This window comes from Schistocerca cancellata, chromosome 8, assembly GCF_023864275.1.
Source record: "Schistocerca cancellata isolate TAMUIC-IGC-003103 chromosome 8, iqSchCanc2.1, whole genome shotgun sequence".
Lineage (NCBI taxonomy): Eukaryota > Metazoa > Arthropoda > Insecta > Orthoptera > Acrididae > Schistocerca > Schistocerca cancellata.
This window is the reverse complement of record NC_064633.1, coordinates 332,745,020-332,771,412: the sequence shown is the minus strand read 5'-3', so window position 1 is coordinate 332,771,412 and position 26,393 is coordinate 332,745,020. Positions and strand designations below refer to the sequence as shown.

Genomic DNA, 26,393 nt, shown 5'->3' with positions numbered 1-26,393 from the left:
GAGACGCACTTTTTAGACCATTAAAATAATTCTACTGTGTGGGATGGCTTATACACAGTCCAGCACATTTACTTGATATAGCTGGTATAAAATTAACGTCATGTAGAAATGCAGCACATTATTGTTCAAGCACATCACATCTGGGAAAATCAGCCCAAACCAGGAAAACACAAGACTGTCACATGCCTTACTTTATCGTACCACGGAAGTATTATACGTCCACTAACCACTCGGGAAAGTTTACAAGTTCTAGCATAGCCGCACTAATAAAATTCGAATTCCAAGTGAGGCGCACGCCCGCACCTGCTACTCATGCATGAATCGACCAACCCATCATATTATCCAACGATATGTCGGGACAAAAAACAAGGAGTCCGCACCTGTGCTGCCATCAGTTAATGAGACTGCTTCTCCAATCAATCACCCAAAGGAAAACGACGACACAGTCGACTAGAAGCTGCTTCAGTAGCAAAAGATAAGTAACGAGGTCGTTTCTAACCAGATAATGAGCTACAAGAGGTGAATGTATGGCCAGGCAAACATGACGTCACTGTCTAAATCGGCCATACACACTGAAGTCTTTTGTGACTGTGACTACAATGGCAAACCAGTTATGCATAACTAACAATAGCAAAATGAGACGGGCTTGGAAAGAGGAGGAATAGGTGAATACGGAAATCGAGCCAGAGTGCATAGTGTTCGAGGATTTGGAGAGTACTATAGAATGTATATCTATATCTACATAAACACTCCCCAAGTCACCATCCGGTGTAAGGTGGGGGGGGGGGGGGGTACCTTGTATCACTAATAGTTAGTCCCTTTCCTGTTCCACTCTCAAAGGAGCAACTGAAAAGCGACTATCTATATGCCACCATACAATCCGGAATTTCTATTCCGTTTCGCGGTCGTAAAGCGAGGTGTACTAAAGTACTGGTCTGACTGTTGTTCTGCATGTGATCTCCTTTATACGAGGGTATTTCGGAAAGTAAATATACACCGTACGCTAGAGGAACAGAAGAGTTTTGGCGAGCAAGTTGGTAACACTGGTGTTGACCTTGAACCGTTATCTTTCTCCTCGCGATCGTTCGGCAGTTGAACGTTGCTTCTGGTTGGAGTAGGTCGTGTTTACAATGGCTGCGCCGATTCAGAATGCGAAGTGCGCTCCGTCATACGTTTTCTTCATGCAAAAGGTCAGCGATCAGCGGATATTCACAAAGAAATTGTTTCTGTTTATGGGAACATTATGAATCGACAAAATGTAACGAAATGGTGTCGTCATTTCTATGAAGGTAGGACTGATGTTCATGACGAACAAAGAACAGGTCAGCCATCTGTGATCTCTGATGCCCTTCTTCGGAGAATCGAGGAAGCAATTCGTGTGAATAGTCGTCTCAAATTGAAAGAATAGCATCAGATCATACCGGACGTGTCAATGACAACTCTTTATGACGCTGTGACTGTCAAGTTAGGGTACAGGAAATTGCATGCGCGCTGGGTTCCAAATCTGTGAACAGGAGAATACATAAAGAAAAGGATGGGCTTTGCACTCGACTTCCTCACACGCTAAGCTGAAGCAGGTGATAAGTTCCTTGATCACATTGTGGCAGGTGACGAGACGTGGGTTTATAACCATACACCTGAATCCAAGCAACAATCAATGCAATGGCGCCATTCGAATTCACCAAAAGCCAAGAAATGCAAAACGTCGATTCCAGTGAAGAAAATCATGGCTTCTATTTTTTGGGACAGGCAAGGCATTCTTCTGTTGGAATTTATGCCTCCTGGAACGACAATTAATGCTGCTGCATATTGCCAGACTTTGAAACTTCTTCGAAGGGCAATTCAAAACAAACGCAGGGGAATGCTGACAAGTGGAGTCTGCTTGCTTCATGACAACGCTCGGCCTCACACAGTGCTCGTAACCAAAGTACTACTCAAACAATTCAAATGGGAGGTATTGGACCATCCGCCATACAGCCCGGACCTTGCGCCCACCGACTTCCATGTCTTCCGTTACCTGAAGTCACATCTTGGTGGAAAATCATTCCACGGCGATGAAGAGATCAAAGATGAAGTTGAAATGTGGTTCCGACAACAGGCGGCAACCTTCTATGACTGTCGGATACAAAAGCTTGTGCACCAGATTAACAAATGTTTGGATAACGGGGGTGATTATGTCGAAAAATAACAAATAATCCAGTTAATAAGATGTAACAGACGTTTTCTAAATAAATGTTCTATTTAAGGACTGCGACCATTGTATCTTTACTTTTCAAAATGCCCTCGTACATGAGGTACACTTCCCTGGAATTCTAACAATCCAAAGTTGACTAGTCAACATCCCTATTACAGACCTTAAGTAATCGTCCCATTCCAACTTTATGCCAATAAATTTAATCGCCGTGACACTGATATCGATTTTGTTGAAAAAATTACTTTATTCTTATTATTTATAGCTTCATATGTTTATCACATGTTACATCAATATGAGCACCACTCACATCTCGGCACAACTCCCATCTGCCGGCTATGGTACTAAAGACATTCAGGAGCATTTGTCGTGTCATAACTGCAGCTACTCGTCTAATTTGGTCTCGGAGCTCCGTCAGCGAGTTGATACGGTGTCGGTGAAACATATATCCCTCGATAAATGCCCCAGACGAAGTAGGCCATATGTGTGAGGACGGAAGAAAGCGCCGCCCAGATCATTGTTCTTGAGCGCCCCATCCATCTTCCATTCCCATAATGGCATGCTGTCTCATCTGTTTTGAAGTAAACACTATGCACATGTTCGTCCTGCACAAGATGTGGTAAAAGAAACTGTTATAGCATATCCAGATATGGTGCCCCATTGCTGAAGTTTCTGGTGAAGAAGATCTGGCAGTTGATTTTCCCATCCACATATTAACTTTGGGGCAGTCTCACTGGTATTCCAGGTGGTCCATTGGTGGTGCGCCAGAAACCTTACACAATGTGGACATTTGTCTCATCGCTAAATAGGATCTTGTTGAGGATGTTATGATGTACACATGCTTCAAGCAAATCCTGACGCATGTTCATTCGCCCTGCCAAGTCTTCGTCGTGTAATTGATGTAGAACCTGCAATTGGTGGGCTTATTTCCATCGCGCTTCTCTAGATTTTATCTACCATCGCGCGTGGAATGTCCAGTACCACTGACAATTGTCGTACCGATTTTGGTCTGTCTTCAGTGTATGTTCTAATGTCGTTCAACAGAGGCTGATGGACTACCCTGTCCTGCATCGCTCTTAACGGTACCTGTGGATCTGAGCTTGTTCACTAATAGACATGTAAATTACCCTTTCAGTTGTAAGGCTTTTATTTTTTTTAGTTATTTCCAGTTTCGCTTAACAAATGCCCGTCATCAGATGGAAATACTGCAAACAAGACAATTGTGCTAAAAAGGAATTTTTACTTACTCTTTTGTGCATAGAAAATGAAAACTGTTGAGGACTATAATATACAAAATTCTAACAACGGTTCGGCTACATACGATTTAATGTTAGAGAGGAATACGTCGCCTCAGGCAGCAGTTTGGATGCATGAGCTCTTAAGACGATTGTGCTATAGTTCCAGTACTGATCTGCTCTTGCTGTCCTTAGGATCGTGAGGATGATATTTTTCCGGAAGTGTGATAGTATTTCTCCAATGTCATGGATTGTACATGCCAAGCTAGTTGTTTGGTTGTCGCTTCCTCCTATGATTTTATAAATTCCGTAAGAATTGTTTATTTGATATCAAGTCGTCCAAAGCTGTGTTAAATTTTGTTTTTGATACTAAATCCTCCATACCTTCCACACCGGCTCCCATTTCTTCCTCTACCACGTCATCAGAAGTCCTCCCCCTCATAGAGTCTTTCACTGTAATCTTTCCACCTATACATTCTCTGCTCTGCGCTTAACAGCGGAAGTCTCTTTGCGCTTCTAATATTGCTACAATTGTTTTCATTTTAATCGAAAACTGTTTTGACTTCTGTATAAGCTCAATTTGACCTTTCTACTAACATTTCTTTGTCCACCTCTTCACATGTTTCCTACCGTCATTTCGCATAGGCTTCTCTGCACTTCCTGTTTATTGTATTCCTAAGTAACATATTTCTGCATTCCTGACTTTTCCTGAACAGTTTTGTACCTCCTCTTGTTGTCGATGAATTGAAGCATTTTTTCAGTTATCCAAGGTTCTTCTTGCAATTACTTTACCAAATAACTATGTTTGTCTTATCAACGTTCGTCATTGTCCGGTTTAGAAATGTTCAGTCCTCTTGTACTGAACTGTCTACTGTGGTATTCATTATTTATTCAGCATTTATGTCCAAAGGAAATTCCATATACGTCTTAGTAGTTCAGTATACCACTTTTTTAAGACATTGATTATTTTCGACAATCTCTTGATCTTCACTCGGTTCTTCATAGTTATTAAATTATGACCTGAGTGTATACCTGCTTCTGGGTACGCTTTACAATCCAATAACTGACTTCGGAATCGCAGTCTGTTTTTAATGTATTGTCTTCATGGAGTTCAGCTTTTACATGCAGAATTTAAAATCATGGGAAGTAGATTCAAATATATATCATTACTGATGAAAAGTACTAATTTCTAAGGCTGTATGCGCCACAAATGAAACGAGCAGAAGAGTAAAATTAACCTGGAGTGGTTTGGGTAAAGTAGGTTTCCCAAAACGAACTACCAGTGTTTCTGAAAACCAAAGTTTTCAATACGTATGTTTTGGTGCATGGAAGTGAGATATGGAGTTACAAATATGAATTTTATTCAAAACTGAAGGTTACTCAGTAAGAAATGCATCGACACGTCTTGGGGAAAAACAAGGACGGAAAGGAATATAAAGAACTGCGTCAGGGAGCAGACTGAAATGGAAGATCTAACTACGACAGTAATGAAAATAAAATAGAGTAAAAAGGAAACGTAGCCAGATGAACTTATCGTACATGTACCAAAATAAATATTTGGTGGAAATGGGAGACAGAGATGACCTAACTGAAGGTGGTAACGTAATATTTGTAAAGATGGAGTAACAAGAGTTCATAATATATGGATTACTTTCCCTACTCATCTGCGTCTGAGAAGATAGTGATCAACGCTTTGCTATTGTGGAGGATGGTGGAGGGATGCATTCCCTTTGAGCAGGTGGTTAGTAGATTTAGAATATTGTGGGCTTTCTATTACGTGGCTAGTATCGGAAGCGTTCAGATTGCGAATGGAAAAACTACATTTATTTCTCTCCAACTCACTGCGAATGACGATCAGATTGTATAAAGTTTTCTTGTGCTTTTCATGTTGCTTCGTGTAGCACATTGCTTGCCATCCTGGGGTTGGGTGCACCATACTATGAAACTGAAATTTACTTTGGTATAAACAAAAGGCTTGATTACAGTTATCACTTTAAGTTTTTACAACAATCTCTATTGTCATTATTTCGTTAGGAACACTGTCTAGCGATACTGCCTCTTCTTTTTCCTCGACTGCTTCTTCAGTCATCAGTGGTAACACAAAAGCCTTTCCCAGATTTTCCGTGTGTTACGGAATTCCATCCATTTACTCCTGCTTGCCTCCTGCTATTTCTTTCCCACTTTCTAGTAAGTCACCATCTCTTTGTCTCTCAGACTCCAACAAACTGCTTTCTTGGTCCATTTACCATACACTCATCTTGCTTCATGTCCCATTCTCTCCATTTTCATTATACCTGCTCCCTGAAGCATGAGTCATGAGTCCTCCGACTTGTTTGATGTGGACCACCACGAATTCCTCTCCTGTGCCGACCTCTACAACTCCTTGTAGTATCATGAACGTTATTACTTGATGAGTGAAATAGATGCCCTATCATCCCGTCCCTTCTTGTCACTGTTTTCCATGTATACCTTTCCTCGCCAATTCTGCAGAGAACCTCCTCATTCCTTGCCTTATAAGTCCACTTAGTTTTCAATGTTCTTCTGTATCACCAACTCTTAGAAGCTTCGATTGTCTCCTTTCCAGTTTTTCCATAGTCAGTGATTCACAAATATTGCGCCAAATGTACACTCTCAGAAATTTATTTGTCAAATTGAAGTCTATGTTTGATACTAGTGAATTTCTCCTGGTCAGAAATGCTATTTTCGTTTGTGCTAGTGTACTTTTTATGTCCTCCTTGCTTGACCAGTCATGGGCTATTTTGCTTCCAAGGTACCTTCTTCATAAATAATTTTGGAGTTAAGGTTCTCGCTACTCTCATTCCTACTACTTCCCATTACTTTCGTCTTTCTTCGATTAACTGTCAGTCCATATTCTGTACGCATTACACTGTTCATTTCATTCAACAGATCTTGTAATTCTTCTTCATTATCAGGAGGACAGCAATGTCATCGGCGGATCTCGTCACTGATAACCTACTTCCCTGAATTTTAATCCCCTTCTTAAAAGTTTTCCGTCATTGTAGAGAGCAAGACACTGTATCTCTGTCTCACCAACTTGTTCATTCGAGTACATGGCCTAACAACCACGTCGTTCCCTTCTGATTTATGTACATATTGCATATTTCCCATCTTTCTCTGTAATTACTTATATTTTTCTCAGAATTTCGAACATCTTAAACCATTTTACAGTGTCAAGCGCTTATTCCTGCTAACATATCTTGATTTTCCTTCAGTTGTTCTTCCATTATCAAGCGTAACGTTGGGACTGCCTCTCTCGTGCTTTTACTTTTCCTACAGCCAACCTATCAAGTCCAAGTGAGACCTGTCACCATTGAGTTAGTAGACTGCTCTGTTGCCGCCACTGGCTCAAGGGTAATATCGACTACCCCTCTTGCGGCGCCATTGCCAATATCTATGAGGAAGAGTTGGTCTGTGGGTTGTGTCCTTAGAAGGTCTTTCCTTGCCGACATACAGGGTGGTCCATTGATAGTGACCGGGTCAAATATCTCACAAAATAAGCGTCAAACGAAAAAACTACAAAGAAAAACTCGTCTAGCTTGAAGGGGGAAACCAGATGGCGCTATGGTTGGGCCGCTACATGGCGCTGCCATAGGTCAAACGGATATCAACTGTGTTTTTTTAAAAAGGAACCCCCATTTTTATTACATATTCGTGTAGTACGTAAAGATATATGAATGTTTTACTTGGACCACTTTTTTCGCTTTGTGATAGATGGCGCTGTAATAGTCGCAAACATATGGCTCACAATTTTAGACGAACAGTTGGTAACAGATAGGTTTCTTAAATTAAAATATAGAACGTAGGTACGTTTGAACATTTTATTTCGGTTATTCCAATGTGATACATGTGCCTTTGTGAACTTATCATTTATGAGAACGCATGCTGTTTCAGCGTGATTACCTCTAAATACCACATTAATGCAATAAATGCTCTAAATTATGTCCGTCAACCTCAATGCATTTGGCAATACGTGTAAAGACATTCCTCTCAACAGCGAGTAGTTCGCCTTCCGTAATGTTCGCACATGCATTGACAATGCGCTGACGCATGTTGTCAGGCGTTGTCGGTGGATCACAATAACAAATATCCTTCAACTTTCCCCACAGAAAGAAATCCAGGGACGTCAGATACCGTGAACGTGCTTCGACGACCAATCCACCTGTCATGAAATATGCTATTCAATAACGTTTCAACCGCACGCGAGCTATGTGCCGGACGTACATCATGTTGTACGTACATCGCCATTCTGCCATGCAGTGAAACATATTGTAGTAACATCGGTAGAACATTACGTAGGAAATCAGTATACATTGCACCATTTAGATTGCCATCGATAAAATGGGTGCCAACTGTCCTTCCTCCCATAATGCCGCACCATACATTAACCCGCCAAGGTCGCTGATGTTACACTTGTCGAAGCCATCGCGGATTTCCCGTTGCCCAATAGTGCATGTTATTCCGGTTTACATTACCTTTGTTGGTGAATGACGCTTCGTCGCTAAATAGAACGCGTGCAAAAAATCTGTTATCGTCTCGTAATTTCTCTTGTGCCCAGTGACAGAACTGTACACGACGTTCAAAGTCGCCACCACGCAGTTCCTGGTACATAGATATATGGTACGGGTGCAATCGATGTTGATGTAGCATTCTAAACACCGACGTTTTTGAGATTCCCGATTCTCACGCAATTTGTCTGCTACTGATGTGCGGATTAGCAGGGACAGCAGCTAAAACACCTACTTGGGCATCACCATTTGTTGCAGATCGTGGTTGACGTTTCACATGTGTCTGAACACTTCCTGTTTCCTTAAATAACGTAACTATCCGGCGAACGGTCCGGCACTTGGATGATGTCGTCCAGGATTCCGAGCAGCATACATAGCACACGCCCGTTGGGCATTTTGATCACAATAGCCATACATCATCACGATATCGACCTTTTCCGCAATTGGTAAACGGTCCATTTTAACACGCGTAATGTATCACGAAGCAAATACCGTCCGCACTGGCGGAATGTTATGTGATACCACATACTTATACGTTTGTGACTATTACAGCGCCATCTATCACAAAGCGAAAAAAGTGTTGTTCTTTACGTACTACACGAATATGTAATAAAAAATGGGGGTTGCTATTTTTAAAAACGCAGATGATATCCGTTTGACCTATGGCAGCGCCATCTAGCGGCCCAACCATAACGCCATTTGATTTCTCCCTTGAAGCTACACAAATTTCGTTCTTTTCGTTGGACGCTTATTTCGTGAGATATTTGGCCCGGTCACGATCAATGGACCACCCTATATATACGGGTTCGCTGGCTCGAGGGAAGGAGGTACGAAGTTTAGGGATTGGTGGTAGCGTCGCGACAAGAGGTGGTCACGAGGTCCGAGTGGCCGAAGTCACGAGCTGCGCAAGGAGGACCTGCGCAGAGGAAGGATACTGGATTACTTCACAGGGGTCATCGTCGACTATAAGCAGCAGGCCGACATCCCGTCGGTTGGTTGGCAACATTCGTGACAGACGACTGCTCGTGGCCTGGCTGCCCCCTTCTACCTGGCTTTCATCGCCACCACTCAGTAACCGCTGCGACGCACCGTGGATCCATGGAACTGCTCGCTGATAAGAGGAGTAAATTCATTAATCCTCGTGGTGGTTTGCGTCATTGTTTACCTCTCCTCCTCGTTATTTTCTGGTTTGTACCCGACCCTCAGAGCTTTACTCGGTCGGGTCTTTGGTCGTAAATATAGGCAGTAGTGTTTTACTAAGACACTAGTTGTCGTTTGAAAATTTGTCCCGTTTTTATATTGCCTTTCCTTTCTGGTTGGTACCCGATCATTAATGTTCTAATGAATCAGCTCCTGGTCGTAAATACAGCCGGAACAATTGTACTAAGCACAGGTTGACGTTAAACAAAGAAAATCGTTGTGGTTAGAGTTATATGTTAACCGGTTCAATTCTTTGATTGTAATTGCATTTTTTATTCATTAGTTATAATCTGAACAACCTGTTGTACTAAGCTGTTTGTTTCTGTGTGTGAAAGACCAGGTCATTATTAGTGTATTTTAGCTGGATATTGTAGTTCCGCCGAGTGAGTTCTCTTGTAATAGTGTTCACAAGTAATGTCTTAAGACGTTCCTTCAGAGCGGTCGTAATAACTGAGAATCAGTTTAACTCTGAAAATTTTAACAGCCAACTGTTACCAGTGCTTTAGTCAAAATGCGATTGCCAAAAGGGATGGGTTGGGATCTCGTCACACCTGGGTTGCCCATTGAAATTAAGAAGTTGGTTGCTTTGAACTAAGCCTTATCATTGTCATATTGTTTCTTATCTGTTTAACCTTCAGGTACAGATGCGCATCTTAACCCGAACCTTACGACATACAACATTCAAATTAAAATTTATGTCACCTGTTTTGAGTAATTGAATCACTCCGGTCATCAATGGTGCTTATATAGCTTACATGTGTTGCAGAAGGGCATTTTATAAGAGAGACTATGTCCATCGCGGTAGTAAACACCACTGTTTCACCCGATAACGGATGGTCTGCAGGTCTGTCCGTCTTGTAATTATGGTCATATTGTTTGCTGTTTTGATTTCTTTTGAAAAATCTTATTTATCTTAAGGTTTAAGATCAAAAAAATTGCGAATTTGTTCATTTTGTAAAAAAAAGTTGATATATTATTAAATAAACACGTTGTGTGAAAAGGAAGTTATATTGGTGGGTCCTCCCTTCCACGTTTTCCTTCATTACAGTAAGTACCGCGTCTCACTCAGTTTTCTTTAAGTACCATGTTAATATCACATTCGAAATATTCTGAAAAGCCACAACCACAAGCGGGTGTGGGTCGCTCAAATTAAGTTAAACCACGACTTTACTCCCATGCAACTGCTGAAAAGGTTTCCACCACGTCAGTTCTTAGTATACAGTTTTCTCCCTCTCCTACCTCACTCTCCTTTGCAACTGCAACCTGCGTCCTCAGTTATTCACTGGATGTATCCAAATCTCTATCTTCCTCAACAGTTTACATCCTATAAAGCTCCCGCTAGTACCATGGAAGTATTCAATACTGTCTTAACAGAAGGCCGGCCATGGTGGCCGAGCGGTTCTAGGCGCTTCAGTCCGGAACCACGCGATTGCTACGGTCGCAGGTTCGAACTCTGCCTCGGGCATGGATGTCTGTGATATCCTTAGCTTAGTTAGGTTTAAGTAGTTCTAAGTTCTAGGGGACTGATGTCCTCAGATATTAAGTCCCATAGTGCTCATACCCATTTTTGTCTTAACAGATGTGCTATTATCTTGTCACTTCTTCTTGTTACTGTTTTTCACCTATTACTTTCCTCGCGATGCTGCGGAGAATCTCCTTATTCCTTACTTTATCAGTCCACCCGATTTTCAATAGCCTTCTGTAGCGCAACATCTTAAATGCTTCTGTTGTCTTCTGTTGTGGTTTCCCCACAGTCCATGTCTCACTAGCTCCTCATTGCGATGCCGGAGTCCCCGTATATTTGAGGTATTCACACTTTCTGTGTGATTCAACTTGAGAACTTTGACGATCACATATGTATCTTTGACAATTATAACGTGTCTGTTATTAAGTGTGAAGTTATCACCAAATGTGTACTATTGTAATTGTGGCAAGGCACAGTGCGTTTACATGGACTGCATTAAGGCAGCCTATTACGACAATTATATTTGTTCCTCATTTGGTTGGGTTATATTTGCTGAAAATATATGTTTGATCCAGTGATGTACACTGTGTAAGTGCAATTAATGTAAAATGACCTCCTTTAATTCCTCCATTTTCTATGATTCTTGTATATATTCTATATTCGTCTTTTTCGTACTTTACAGTTTCATGCTCAGAAGATGATTGAAATAACCGAAACCAGCAGGGAATAAACATACAGTTGTACAGCTGATGACACGAATACACATTTTTCAAATTGTCTAGCAGCTGTAGACAGCCACCAACGAAAGGATCATTCGCTAGGCTTTGAAGTTACGTTTGTAGCTTCCTCCACTCACCTCGGATCCGGCGATATTTCTTGTAAAGACACACTGAGCAGACTTGTTCCCTGCCATAGCATCTATTGCATTGAAATTTTGGGGCAATGCTTTTAGTTTTGCAGTGTGAAACGTACCTTTTCCTACGTCCGACATGCTCTTCAAATTCGTTTTCAACTTTGTTGGAAAACAGTTCACTGTAGTCAAAATTTTTTATATCCAAGTTTCCATGTTCGTTTCTATTTTCAGCATACCTCTTAGCTGTTGATTTAGGCACATTTTATACTCGTGCCCTTTTATGTAGTCCACGTTTCTGATTTAGATATAATGTTACAGCTAAATGCAATTCATTTGTGCTCCAATTTTCGTAACGCCTTTCCGTTGGCATATTGTAATACAAAATAATTTATTGATAATGAGACGGTCCGTAGTCGATTGCAGACAGTCTTGCTATCGGCTTCGATGAGGTCGTGGGCGTGTAGCGCCGAAGCTTAAGGGAAATAAGTGCGGACCAGTGAAGACAGCTGTGGACGGGCGTGTGAATGCGGTGGGTTACCATCGAGCGGGTTGCAGTGCTTCGTCAAAGCTGAGTTTATGGCAGGCAGGAGGTGACGTGGTGGCAATACAGTATAAAATATGTTGTAAACAGCAGTGGCAGCGGAGCAATCTTGTGAACTGTTATTAAGACGTCATGCACGGGCTTACTTAGAGAGTCGGTGCTCGGCGTGGAGGAAGTTTCTCGTTGCAGCGGGTTGAGTGCGCCGTTGTAACCGTACCGGGCGGCGGCATTTTTGTGGCTCGCTAAAGTGTAATACGATCAAAGCAAGCGGCTTAGGTTGCGTTCATATTGGGAAGGCGTTGAGTGCTGATAGAAAGTTATTCTATGTGGCTGAACAGAATTGAGCTTTGCTTCGGCATGATATGGGTGAGCGCCTGCGAATCTGATAAACTTTGTTCATTGCCTGTGCTATTATTGTTTAGCGTATTTTGCCCAGCTCCTTACAGCACATTGCATCCAGAATGAAATTTCTACTCTGCAGCGGTGTTAGCGCTGACATGAAACTTTCCGGTAGATTAAAACTGTTTGCCGGACCAATGCTCGAACACGGGACATTTGTCTTTCGCGGGATAGTGCCTTACCACCTGAGTACGATTCAGCATCCGTCCTCACAGCTTTACTCCCACCAGTACATCGTCTCCTACCTTCTAGATGTCACAGAATTTCTCTCGGCGAAACTTGCAAGACTAACACTCCGCAAAGAAAGGATATTTGCAGAAACATGGCTCAGCTACATCCTGCGGGATGTTTCCAGAATGAAATTTTCACTCTGCAGTTGAGTGTGCGCTGATATGAAACTTCCTGGCAGAGTGACACTATGCCGGACAGAGACTCGAACTCGGGACACTTGGCTTTTGCGGGCGCTTGTCCGCGAAATGCAAACGTCCCGACTTCGATTCCCGGTCCTTCTAACAGTGACAATCTGCTAGAAAGTTTAGCTCTGAGCTTTATTAGCATTATGTGAATTTAATATGTCAATGTGTTTATTGCTTTCAAAAAAATGGTTCAAATGGCTCTGAGCACTATGGGACTTAACAGCTATGGTCATCAGTCCCCTAGAACTTAGAACTACTTAAACCTAACTAACTTAAAGACATCACACAACACTCAGTCATCACGCGGCAGAGAAAATCCCTGACCCCGCCGGGAATCGAACCCGGGAACCCGGGCGCGGGAAGCGAGAACGGTACCGCACGGCCACGAGCTGCGGACTTGCTTTCAAAAAATTGGTGTTTTTGTTCACGTGTGTTTTTCCTTCTAAAGCTTTTGTGTGATTTCCACTTTACCGATTTGTCTTGAGCGGGCAGAGTTTATCGAAATATACTTAAATTTGCAGTCGTTGGCACATTAACTAACCACAGCAAGTGTTCGCTATTTGTCTGTTATTGGACGGCTATTACTAGAGTGTGTTCTGTTTCTCATGTAATGTAACTGCTGAGTAATTTGATGGCGCTGTAGCTGACGTCGTGTATATTTTATTTAATGTTGGGTTTTAAAGTTCTTATTTACGAAAATATTTTATTAATTGCAAAAAAATGGCTCTGAGCACTATGGGACTTAACTGCTGAGGTCATCAGTCCCCTAGAACTTAGAACTACTTAAACCTAACTAACCTAAGGACATTAGACACATCCATGCCCGAGGCAAGATTCGAACCTGCGACCCTAGCGGTCTCGCGGTTCCAGACTGTAGCGCCTAGAACCGCTCGGCCACTTCGGCCGGCTATTAATTGGAGTTACTGCCATCGTGTTGCACAGTACCGAGCTCGGGACGGGTCGTGAGCTTGTGAAGTCATTATGTTATTTGTTACATGTATGCTCGTTTCTCGTTTTAGAAGCTCCCTGTATCAGCCTGTAATCAGAGGGTTCCTGATACAGCAGGCGACCGCTGTCGTCATAATGTGGGGCCCGGGAGCGTGTTGTACCCTTTTGTAACAGCCTATGTAATTACCAATGTTTTCGACTACATCTATTTATTTTGAAGTTTTGTGAATTTAAAAGTGTTGCTTCGGTGTATGTTCATAAACACTCTCGAGATTGAAGGTAATTTTGTCTTTTCCCTTGCTTTCAGTTTATTCCTATATATTGCTTAGTCTCAAGGAAGTTTCACATTTTCGTGTTTTATTGCATTAATGAAAGACAGGGCCAGTTCAATAACTTAAAATAAAGAGCGCATAACAACGTTCATATAATATCTCAACATTATGCACTAATAAAGCTAAGTGTCTCCTTCAAAGCTCTCTATACGAGCAAGTTTCTTAAACTGTACCGGTACAATATCGGAAACTCATACTGAGACATTCTAGACAACGACGTCATTTCCTATTTATCACTTAGCTACAGACGAAAGACAACGAATACAGATTCCTGACCGTCTGAAAGCTAATGTTGTTTCATGTACATCCATCCATAAAGCAAACATTATGTTGCCACTTAGGTTATAGGAGTAATTCTCTTCGCCACATAAACTAAAGATTAGATGAATACCACAAGAAAATCATCGCTATCTTTAGGTGAACAATTGCTGAACACACACGACTGATAACTGACAATATGGCTCCAAGAAGCTCGTAATTGACGCTTACCTAGCTAAACGGTAGATAGTACGAGCGGTATGATTTTTATAGTAGTGGTATAAGTGCAGTATAGACGTGACGGTTCATGTCCGTCACCAGAAACCTTGGATTTGAATTTCCACTCAGCGAGTCCAGCCCGGCACGCACGCGCCGCTTGAGTAACACACACGGCGGCCGAAAGTGCACGGAGGGCTCCTCACGGATTTATTTATTTTTGTTTCATCCTCTTCGCCCCACGTGGACGGCACAATTCTCCGCTCTTCAGCCAAGCGAATAAGAAAAATTTATAACGAGAATGTACAAAAAAAATCTGGGGCGTTTCCGTTTTAGAGTAAAAATCAAAGACTGACAGTTACAAAAAGAAAAAGAAAATATGTACATATTACAAACACATCGCAGGAGGAGTTCTGATAAAGCACTGAAGTACTGCACATTCACTTAAAATGTGAAGAACCTACACCAGGGTTAGAAGTATTGTCGGAGAAGAAGGTAAGTTCCATGGGGTTGAGGAATGTGGACAGAAAGATATGGAGATGAAAGGTAGGAGTTGAGATGGTTAGAGGGAGATACAGTGGGTGGAAAAGACAGAGGGCGAGGAGAGGTGCGTGATGTGGGTAAGACAGTGGTTGAAGTAGGAAAGGGACGGGGTGGATGGAAAAGGGAAAGGAGAGAGGAGCCCTAATGTGGAATGCGATGGGTGAGGAAGAGTTAAAAGCTAGTAGGAGGGATAAATATCAGGGTGAATCTCATTGTCTGGGAGAGGGAGTTGGTTGAATTTCGTTGGTATAGAATATGGAGTGTGTGGAAGTGTAGGAATGGATCCTTACACAATGTACGGGAGACAAAGGGGTGATTGGACTCTAGTTTGAGGACGTCATAGGAGATGCGGAAGTATTGGTAATTTGACGAGACGGTAGAGGATGCAGGTGCTGTAAGGTAAACGTATGCGGAATACGAGACGGAATGCATGGCGCTCGAGCATTTGGAGATAGTTATAGAATTTTGGGAGGGGGGGGGGCGGCGTAGAACCATGCAACATTTTCACAGCAGAGGATAGGCCAGATCGGGATTTTGTAGGTGTGCAGAATAGTGCAGGGTTGTAATCCCAAAGTTCAGCCTGTTATTAATTTTAGTCTGTTGTAGGCCTTCTGTTGGCTGGCTAGAAGGTGAGGTTTCCACGTTAGTGCAAGGTATTTTAGTGTATAGGCTCTTCGCGGTTTGGACGAGCAGCACTGCACACCACGCGATTAACTTCGTCATATCGCTCGAACATGGATGACAGTGCGGTCACACCTGGCTCTGCGTTGGGTTCTGCTGGCAAGAGGGACGTTGTAATGAGTACATAGAGCACTTGTTATTGGGAAGGTACTACTATACCATATATAGAGAGAAAGTTCTTCTTGCATAGTTTGGCAGCAGTTTCACTATAACATTCTGTCTTACGGGTGAATCTATTACTTTCCGTGTTACAAGATTTGTGAGCAAGTGAAGATAGAACGTTTTGTAATCCAACTGGTGAGGCCGGTATTAGTGGCCGATACTTAACGCTTAATTTAAAGAAGCTTTATTTGTTCCTTAAAGTGTCTGTTGATGTTTTCGAATATCATCACTTACTACGGCACATTGTTTCCTGAGTTCGTTTCTTATCAGGCTATGTTCAATTAATATTCTCCAGACCCAAACCTGGCTAAAGGTTACTCACTTTTAATATCATTTATTTGTGTAAAACTATTTTTTATTATTCGCTAGCTGTTTACATGTCTGTGTCAGCTTTTAGGAGAGTTCTTTAATACCATTTTAATAACTCTTGCTTGCTGTTTTCTTAATTATTAGCAAAGTATAAGGTTAACTTGGACGTCGCTTCTCCTGGTAGAGAAGTGTTATATACCGTTTCAGTACAATAAAGATATGTTAAATTATGATCAAACTGATATGCACACCTCTCGATACCAGTACCAACATTCGTACTGAGCCGTGACACCTTCTACTTAACTCTGGCGCCAGCCGTGTGTCGTCTCTTCGCCTTAGCCGTGGCGTGATTGGCCGCGCGAAGGTTAAAAGAAGCGAGCTAAGAAGGGCTGACAAGTCTGTTTCTAGCGACGTTGGAGGGAGTTACGAGCTCGTCTGGAAAGGGCAGTACTCTCCTGTACTTGGGGTGGTACGCCAACGGCGATCGCGGCGAGCACTTAGCCCTGAAACAGTGCGGGGCCCCCGTTCGTTTCGTGAACGCCGGGGAGCGACACAGCGGAGTGGGTCGGTGTAGCGGATACGAGGTTAACAGTGTGCGCAGAAGTAGCCGTTGCTGTCTGTGGGCGATTTAGGCTTGGGTGTGGCTTGTCCTGTCCCGTGGCATCACGCAGTATCTTCAACCCTCGTGCTTCTGTTTCCGACGACGTCCTTTCTAGATGGTGAGCCGTTTTAATTTCTGTGCTACGAAATTCCAAGTTGTTGGCGGCTATTTTTCTATTCGAAACCGTACGGAGTTGTAATTGAACTACGTTATTATCTAATTTAGCAGTCCCCGAGTTCTGTCCCTTCCATACTACTATTCATATTTAACTCAGTTCGTCGTAAATTGTGCCTCAAAAATGAGTTTCTATGGTCGTTCCAGTCACGTACCATTTAAAATGTTTTAATGTGAAGCCAGTGAAAAACGCTAAGCACCTGTAGTTCTATTAGTGATTCTTAGACTACATTCGGCCTGGGAGGTGTCAATAGAAACATTGTAAGTTCCAAATCTTGCTGCTGAACGTTACTGGTTTTCGGTGTTACTTAGGTCAGCTAAGCCTCTTAATTGCCCATTACTTCTATAACTTGCGTTGCGTAACTAAACCCCAATGTGCTATCAGTTTTATGTAAAGAGGAAAGGTAGAATCCGAGTACTCATAATTAATTTTTACCTTCTTTCCTGAAGGTTGGTCTGTATGAGCGACAACCTGCCAGGGTAGCCGAGAGCGAAGCAGTCTGCTTTCCGCAGCGCTGCGGCGAGGACGTCTTGTTTACGTCCCGTCCGCGCGGTCGCGAGTGCCCGTAGTTGTTTACTACTGCGTTGTCGCTAGTTTAGAGTCCATCACTACCGACGCAACATGGCACATTCATACAGACAATCCACCATCAAGATCAGTTTTCAACCCGATCATGCACGACCGCGAGCTTTTGAAGTGGAACGTTTTCTACGTGACGACGTTAAAATTGAACTGCGGTACATAATTGGTATCCATCTCTCTATCACGAGCAGTGTTCTCTACGTCAAGCTGGTAAGTGACGAGGTGTGCAACAGAATCGTGCGCGCACATGCGAACGAACTTAAATTCAAACATTTTGATGGCCATATTGGGGCGGTCTCTATCGATCACGCGGGGCTTGGCCTCCGTACGATACGCGTCTTCGAACTCCCTTTCGAAGTACCACCGGACGTAGTCACCGCGGCTTTCCAGCCCTACGGCAGAGTGATTAGCCATATGGCCGAAAAATGGACCACCTTTACAACGTACCCCGTTCTTAACGGGGTACGACAGATTAAAATTGAACTGACCAAACATGTTCCGTCATATCTTGTCATCGGCGGATGTAGGGCGATCATTATGTATGACGGTCAGCCACGCACTTGCTCTGGTTGTGACCAAGAAGGGCACGTGCGGTCGGATTGTCTCCGACGACGGCTTACTCAAATCCCGACATGTGAATCTATGACTCCTTCTACGGTGACGACACTTCCTTTCAATTACGACGAAGTTACACGGGCAGCAACCCTTTCCGATGCTGACCACATTAGTCCGATAGCCGCCCCAGATAGCGAGACCGTGATGGATTCTGCAGTACAGGATCCGGCCTCTACAACGGCGCCCCCATCTGAAGATAATCACCGACCGACCTTGCAAGAAGGCGTGGATGCCAGGATGGACATTGACCCACGGGTTGTGCCGACAGCGGCTTTTCTTCCAGACACCGGAGCAGCTGAACAAATCCACCCACATTCAGATACTGAAACACACGTCCGTAAACAGCGTTCCCCGCGAAAACGCAAGAGACGGCGGCGTGCTCCATCGGACGAGTGTTTGCAGCGATCGTCTGACATGGACTGTGGAAATTCCGACGACGGTACCGGCGGTACAGAGGCCGCTGTAACATCAAACTCAACAGATGGCCGTGGTGACGGCTTCAGCCCCTCCGACCCCACAGAATAGCAGGATCACAAGCAGACAGCCGCTGCCGATTTCCAGCCAGCAGAGCCGATGGAGTCAGCGCCGAGTGCCGCAGCAGCCACTAACAGCCACCAACAGCCGATGGTCGCTCATGGCGACTGGGCGGACGACTGTGAGGAAACCTCCTTGCCCATCGTGTCGGAAGACACGGGGGGAAATTTACCCCACCAATGTTGATCCTTTCCCGCCATCAGATACAGTGACGAAACAGCCTTACAAAGGTATTGATGGCCAACACGGGTGCTATGGATAGACCTCAAACTTATCGCGTTGCAACTATAAACATTAATACTATACGGACGCGCGCTATGTTATCCTTGCTTCAGGATATGTTGAACTCTGCTTCCATCGATATAGCCCTTCTCCTGGAAGTGTACGTCGATGACTTCCCAGGCATGTACGGTTACGATGCTTGCGTCTCTCCAGCTTCCCCTACAGGCAGCGGTGTCGCTGTACTTCTTCGGGAAGGGATAGTGGCGGACGATATTCTGTTTCTGCCTGGGGCAAGAGGAATGGCACTCACAGTACTGGGTGTCCGCCTTATCAATATCTACGCATCTTCCGGGACGAACAAACGTGGCGAACGTTCACGATTCTTTGCGGAAGACGTCGCCCCGCTCTTCCAAGGCCGCCACGACCATCTGGTGTTTGGAGGTGACTACAATTGCGTACTGGCGCCCCGAGACCAACTCCCACGACATAATCCGTGCCCGGAATCGAGACGCTAATTCGAGACCTGCAGATGGTGGACACTTGGGAACATCTTCACGGCCACCGACCGGGATTCACGCACTTCACGTGTCACTCTTCCAGTCGTATCGATCGTATTTATGTCTCACGCTCTCTCGCCGCTGGAACACAGGATGCGGAACTGTGGCCTGCAGCATTCTCGGACCACTCATCTTACATTTGTGCCGTCACCCTGCGGCGGCAACAAGTGTGGGGAAGACGCAGCCCGTGGAAATTAAACATCGCTCACCTGTCGTACCCGGATTGCCGCCAAGCCGTTGAGGATACGTGGCATTCGTGTGAAAATCGCCTTCGTGCATATCCCACAACGATCCGCTGGTGGTTGGACTGCGCCAAACCGGCACTGAGGCGAACGTTGGTAACCTACGGTCGCGACCACGCTACTTGACGAAGACATACACTCGACTTTTACTTCCGGGTCCTGCGCGACTGCGATGCTATGACGCCGTCTCCGGAACGACAAACGGCGGTCACCGTGCAAAGGCTCAGATCCTCGCTCATATGCGACGCCACCTAGAGGGGGTAGTCATCGGCTCGAGGACGCAGGATCGGATACCGAACGAACGCCCGTCAATGTTCCACGTCCTTCGTGAACGTAAACGACTCCAACGAGCGCTGATACGCTACATCGACACGGAGGACGGTTGTCGCCTCACCACGCAACAAGACATAACCACTGCGTTCTACAATCATTATTCCCAGCTCTATTCCGCTCAGACCCCTGATCCGACAGCACTGGAGGACGTCTCTCAGACGATTTACGGCACCGTCACCCCAGCAATGGAAGCGGTCTTGATGGACGAAATTACAGAAGAAGAAGTGATCGACGCCATTAGAAAAGGAGCTGTCAACAAGTCTCCGGGTCCTGATGGCCTCCCCTTGGAATTTTACCGGCCTTTTCAATATTTATTAGCCACCCGATGGACGGACATCTGTCGCGAACTAGTATCCCCGGACGTGCCGCTCCCTGCGGCCCTTGTGGAAGGGATGATTATTCCTACTCACAAACCATCCGGTGACTCACGACTGCAGGACTACCGCCCATTGTCGCTATTGAACTGCGACTTTAAGATCTTTTCTCGACTGTTGGCGGCGCGGATATGCCAGACCTTACGAAATGTTATCTCACCCGATCAAACGTCATTAGGAGGCGACAATAATATTCAAACAGCACTCAGTGAATATCGTGACTTGATCTCACTGGCGAGGGCATGTCGTCTGAATGGTGCACTGGCGGCAATCGATTTTAGTCAAGCTTTCGACCGAGTGGACCACGACTATTTGGAAGCGGTCCTCCAACATATGCGGTACCCACAGCCATTCGTCACTGTCGTCATGCGACTACTCCGTGGCGCGACGTCCAAGGTGATCGTCAACGGCCGACCTACGCAGCCCCTCACCATTTCTCGATCGATACGCCAAGGCTGCCCTCTGTCCACTTTACTTTACGCTGTGGCCATGGAACCTCTCCTCTGCGGCCTGCGCCAACGACTAACGGGTATGACGTTACGAGGCCACACTTTCCGATGTAAAGCGTATGCTGACGACTTGGTGATTGTCATCCGCAACGGTGACGACACCGCTAGCGCACTGAATTGGATAGAGAAATATGGCATGGCCGCTGGTAGTCGTATCAACGTCGCAAAATCGGTGGCGATGAACATCGGGGTCGGATTGTCTGAGAACAGTGTCACCCCCTTACAGCTCAGAGATAATTTGAAATGTCTCGGCATTGATTTTACAGACGATATACGACGGACCGCTGCTCACAACTTTCGACGGCTTTTACGGAATGTTCGAACTGGAATTGCCAACAACCGCCTATGAGCCCTGGACATCGTCCAAAGGACCCAGTATGTTAACACACATTTAGCGTCACGCATTCCGCACATCGCCCAGATATTACCTATACCGGTGATGTTAGCTCGCCGTATACTTGCGGCTTTTGGGTCCTTCGTGAGTTCAGGAATGCTTTTCAAGATCAAATATGAGATCTCACCCTTCCCCCGGATCGGAGAGGGCTTGGCCTTTATCACGTTCATGACAAAGCGGTCGCCCTATTTGTGAGCACATTAGTCAAACTATGGCACCGCCGTCCAGACAGTCTGACGAGTTTGTTAATAGAAGAACTAGCACCGCCCTCCCTGTTGCCACCTGTGCCGATACACCTCGTCCCCTCCTCGCTCTTCTACATCGGTGTCTTTTACCTCGAACTCAGTTACGTTCGACTTGCCTAACCAGCGATTCAACTGGCGACGGCAAAGACGGTTTATAGGGTCCTGCGACGTGGACGACCCGATAACGTCGTGGAGAGGAAGCACCCGAACGTCAACTGGCGAGTAGTGTGGAGGACAATTCACCACGTAACACTGGACACTGACGTCACGGCGATGTGGTATATCACTGTCAACGGTAAGTAGGTGACCAGATCAAGGCTACATGCGATCCACATGGTAGACTCACCCACGTGCACGAGCTGTGGCGTTCAAGACAACGATGAACACCGTCTTAGCTGTGGCGAGTCTACGGCAGTGTGGCACTTAGTGAGGCAAATGTCGGCATACTTCCTTCGGGTAACGCCGAATCATATCGACCCCAAGACTATCTTATTCCCGGATGAGACGTATTACCCACGCACTAAAACTAATGCAATGACGTGGCTTCGTGGACATGCAGTGCATTATTTGTTTCAAGACGGCACTAAGGACACTTTAGACTTTTGGAACTATTTGCAGGAACGACATTGCAAGATCCTCCGTAACCCAAAATATCGACAATATTTTTCCAATTTTTTGTGGAGTGCATTCCACGACCCTCCACGTAGCTGGAACATCACGGGTAAGAGAAGCTAAAATTACAAGACGATGATAGAACACTACACGGTACAAAGTGGGATCTACTTTCATCATTACGAGAAGTCATACCTGGATGATACAGCAGATGGAGAGTTTCGTTGTGAACCCTCACACTCTGTAGCAGTATTTGCCCCATTTCCTCTTTTCGTCCCCGGTGCTAAAAGGTCTTCGCAGTTTTTATTTCCCATCTGGTGCAAGATGTAGCACTGGTTAATGGTGGTATGGATTCCACCCTTCAGTTTTGTTTCATGGTTTCCTTCGCCCCGCACTTTGCTCTCTTTCTTTATGCCTTTTTCTACAACTAGTAGCATGGTTTTAGTTATGTGCGTCCCCAACTCGACGCAACGTGTGCACTTACTAGTTTTCAGTTCCTTACTGTTTAAAAAAAATATAAAAAATTTTAAAAAATTAAAAATAAATAAATGAATAACAAAATTTTAAAAAAAGCGCTAATGCGCTGCTTCCTGGACTCGGGTATGCGCGGCGGCCCCGGATCGAATCCGCCTGGCGGATTAACGACAAGGGCCGATGTGCCGGCCAGCCTGAATGTGGTTTTTAGGCGGTTTTCCACATCCCGCTAGGTGAATACCGGGGTGGTTCCCATGTTTCGCCTCAGTTACACTGTTCGCAGACATCTGCACACTTTCGCACTTTTCCATGGATTACACTCGACACAGACAGTTGGGGTACACTAATTCTGTCCTGGGGGGTACGGGTTGGTGGCAGGAAGTGCATCTGGCCACCTGTTAAACATTAACATGCCAAATCCGATTAACGATGGCTGACCCTGTGTAACTGCAGGACAAGGCTCAAGTGATAGATAGGTCTGTATGAGCCACAAAACGAGCTGCGTTGGTCTTCACGAAATAATTGATTCCTCTTATCTGTTAATTCAGGTTTTGGTGCTGCGTAAAAGGTTAACAGCTTCAGAAGAGTCACAATGACTGGCTAAAATTTTTTTTTATTTTTTCCATATGTTGTAGAGTGAAACTTGTTTATGTCGCTTCCTAGGCAGCCTTAGATGCTGCCGCCGTCGAACGCAGTCAGTGGGGGCCTACGCTCTCTGAGGGGTGCCCCTAGTGCAACAACACAATATTGATGAAAAAGTGTTTTCTTTAAAAAATATTTTTAATTGTAGATCATGCTCTATTAAGTAAGAAGAAGTGGAGCCTGGGCCCGTCAGGTTGGAGAATAGACAAACTAAAATTGTTTTTTGATGATTTTGTTTTTTCTGTTTTTCTGTAAGATACGTTGGTATACATGCTGTGAAATTGTCATGCTGAAAGTCCCCTTGACAAGGGATTGATTGTATCCTTGTGATAATTAATCTCTCTTATGGAATTGCACTTTGATTTAAGGTGAAGTTTAAATTCAGTTGAGGTATAATTTCACTAGCTGTGCCAATTATTTTCACGGTACAAGATTGATTTTGTTTGACATTCAGGCATTCATATATAAATATTCTATCTTTCTTAAGAATTTAGGGCTCATCTCATGTGGCTCCGAACTATAAATTCATTGTTTGTCAGTTTTAATTTTTTCATTTTATTGTTACATTTTATTTAAATAAAGTTCACCGGCTAGGGACCGATTATTGCACACTGGAAAAAAGGGTGTAGTTACAGTGATCAACCAGAAGATCATGACCACCTACTTAATAGCCGGTATGGCCACCTCTGGCACGAATAACAGAGGAAGCGCGTAGCGGCATGAAATCAATGAGGCCTCCTTCGTAGGCCCCGTGAGGGAATTGGCACCACATCTGTGCACACACAAATCACCTAATTCCCGTAAATACCGGAGAGAACGTCGATGTGCTCTGACGCCACGTTCACTCACATCCCAGATGTATTCGATCGGATTCAGCTGGAGGGCCAGCACATCAATTGGAAATCGGCGCTATTCCTTGTAACATCGCACATTATCTTGTTGAAAAACGCCGCTGCCGTCGGGAAACATGTTATGATGGGGTGTACGTGGTTTGCAACCAGTGCACGGTACTCACTGGCCGTCATGGTGCCTTGCACGAACTCCACTGGACCCATGGATGCTCACATGAATGTTCCCCTGAGCAATGAGCCGCTGCCGGCTTGTCTACGTCCCGCAGTGTAGGTGTCGAGGACTTGTTTCCGTGGAAGACGACGGATCGGCATGATGCATAAGATAACGAGATTCATCAGACCGCGCAACGCTTTCCCACTGCGCCAGTGTCCAAAGCCGATAGTCAGGTGCTAGCTTCAGGTGTTAACTTGGCACACGCATGGGTTGTCGGCTGCAAAGGCGGATCGTTAAGAGTGTTCAGAGTTCCGTGTGTTCAGACACACTTGCACTCTGCCCAGCATTAAAGTCTGGCGTTAGTTCCGCCGCAGTTCACATTCCATCCTATTTCACCAGTCTAGCCATTCTACGACGTGCGACATCTATAGAGATGGGTGGCAGCCCAAGCCCATGATGTCTGGACGTGGATTCACCTTGCTTTCACCACGTATTAAGACACTCGCCATAGCACTCCTAGAACACCCGACAATTCACAAAGTTTCCGAAATACTCGTGCCGAGCGTCCAGGGCATCATAACCTGCCCTCGGTCAAATTCATATAAACGTTCAGAAAATACAAGAGTTCTTTTTCTCAATACTTCTGACATGTTTTCTTCGTTTTGATAAATTTCATCGCTACTACGTAAGTCTCAATGTATCATATCGTGAGCCTAATACTTTCGAAAATTTTTTGGCTTACTATTTTTTCTAATTTATAGCGTAATGCTAGACACTTGCTTCTACACATTCTGCCTTCACTATACCCTACGATGTCCAATATCTGTAATTAGGGATGGCCTCCCAACCTCACGACGTCTGTACATGGTTCCGTGACGTGTTGAAGAAACTCACCACAGCACACCTCAATGACCCGTGAAGTAGTGCAGTTTCCGAAATGCTCATGCCAAGCCTCCAAGCCATCACTGAGATACATCGAGCACTTTTTCTATTCTACTCAGCGACAGCACGCTCACTGATACTAGATGCATCCGCGAGTGTCTGACTACCAGTCTTTCCCCGCCAGGTGACGCTGCTATCGCCTGGACAGGTTTATATCGATAGTAGGTCGGTGGTCATAATGTTCCGGCTGATAATTGTACATCATATCCTTAAATGTGTCTGGTCTTTCTGCTCCCGCAGCCCTGTGCTCTCCTATCACCTAAAATCGTTACAACAGGCAACTCTGCGCTATACCTTCATTTGCCCCCCCCCCCCCCCCCTCACCTCACTGGTAGGATGTGTCAGTGCACAGCGCGCGACAGCTGGCATAAAAAGAGAGGGCGGCGTCGGAGCTCACCCGTCGACGAGCGGCGAGTCGGTGAGGAGGCGTCGCACGGCGTCGAGGCGGGCGTCGAGCCGCAGCGCCAGCGTCACCAAGCACAGCGGCGCCGACGCCACCCCCAGCCACAGCAGCAGCGGCGGCCACGGCGGCCGGCGTCGCATCGCGCCCCGCCTGCAACCGCCACGCTCTGTACACATCACAACAGCAGCACCACCGCCTACATCTGACACCTAAGTAAATCCTCTGAAATACAATGAACTGAAGGCATCACAGATACTGGAAAAAGTAAATACACTACTGGACATTGAAATTGCTACACCACGAAGATCACGTGCCAACGACGGGAAATTTAACCGATAGGAAGAAGATGCTGTGATATGCAAATGATAAGTTTTTCAGAGCATTCACACAAGGTTGGCGCCGGTGGCGACACCTACAACGTGATGACATGAGGACTATGGCTCATACACAAACAGCAGTTGACCGGCGATGCCTGGTGAAACGTTGTTGTGATGCCTCGTGTAAGGAGGAGAAATGCGTACCATCAAGTTTCCGACTTTCATAAACGCCAGATTGTAGCCTATCGCGGTTGCGCTTTATCGTATCGCGACATTGCTGCTCGCGTTGGTCAGATCCAATGACTTTTAGCAGAATATGGAATCGGTGGCTTCAGGAGGG

At 44.9% G+C, this 26,393-nt stretch overlaps 1 protein-coding gene across 1 annotated transcript in view; it reads right to left on the bottom strand.

Moving 5' to 3' along the window:
• The window catches only part of LOC126095552 (dipeptidase 1-like), a 122,750-nt gene extending 96,874 nt beyond the window's left edge, over window positions 1–25,876 (bottom strand). Inside the window, exon 1 of the mRNA XM_049910330.1 lies at window positions 25,731–25,876. Coding sequence (XP_049766287.1) covers window positions 25,731–25,876 — 146 coding nt within the window. The remainder of the gene's footprint in view (window positions 1–25,730) is intronic.
• Window positions 25,877–26,393: the final 517 nt, after the last annotated feature.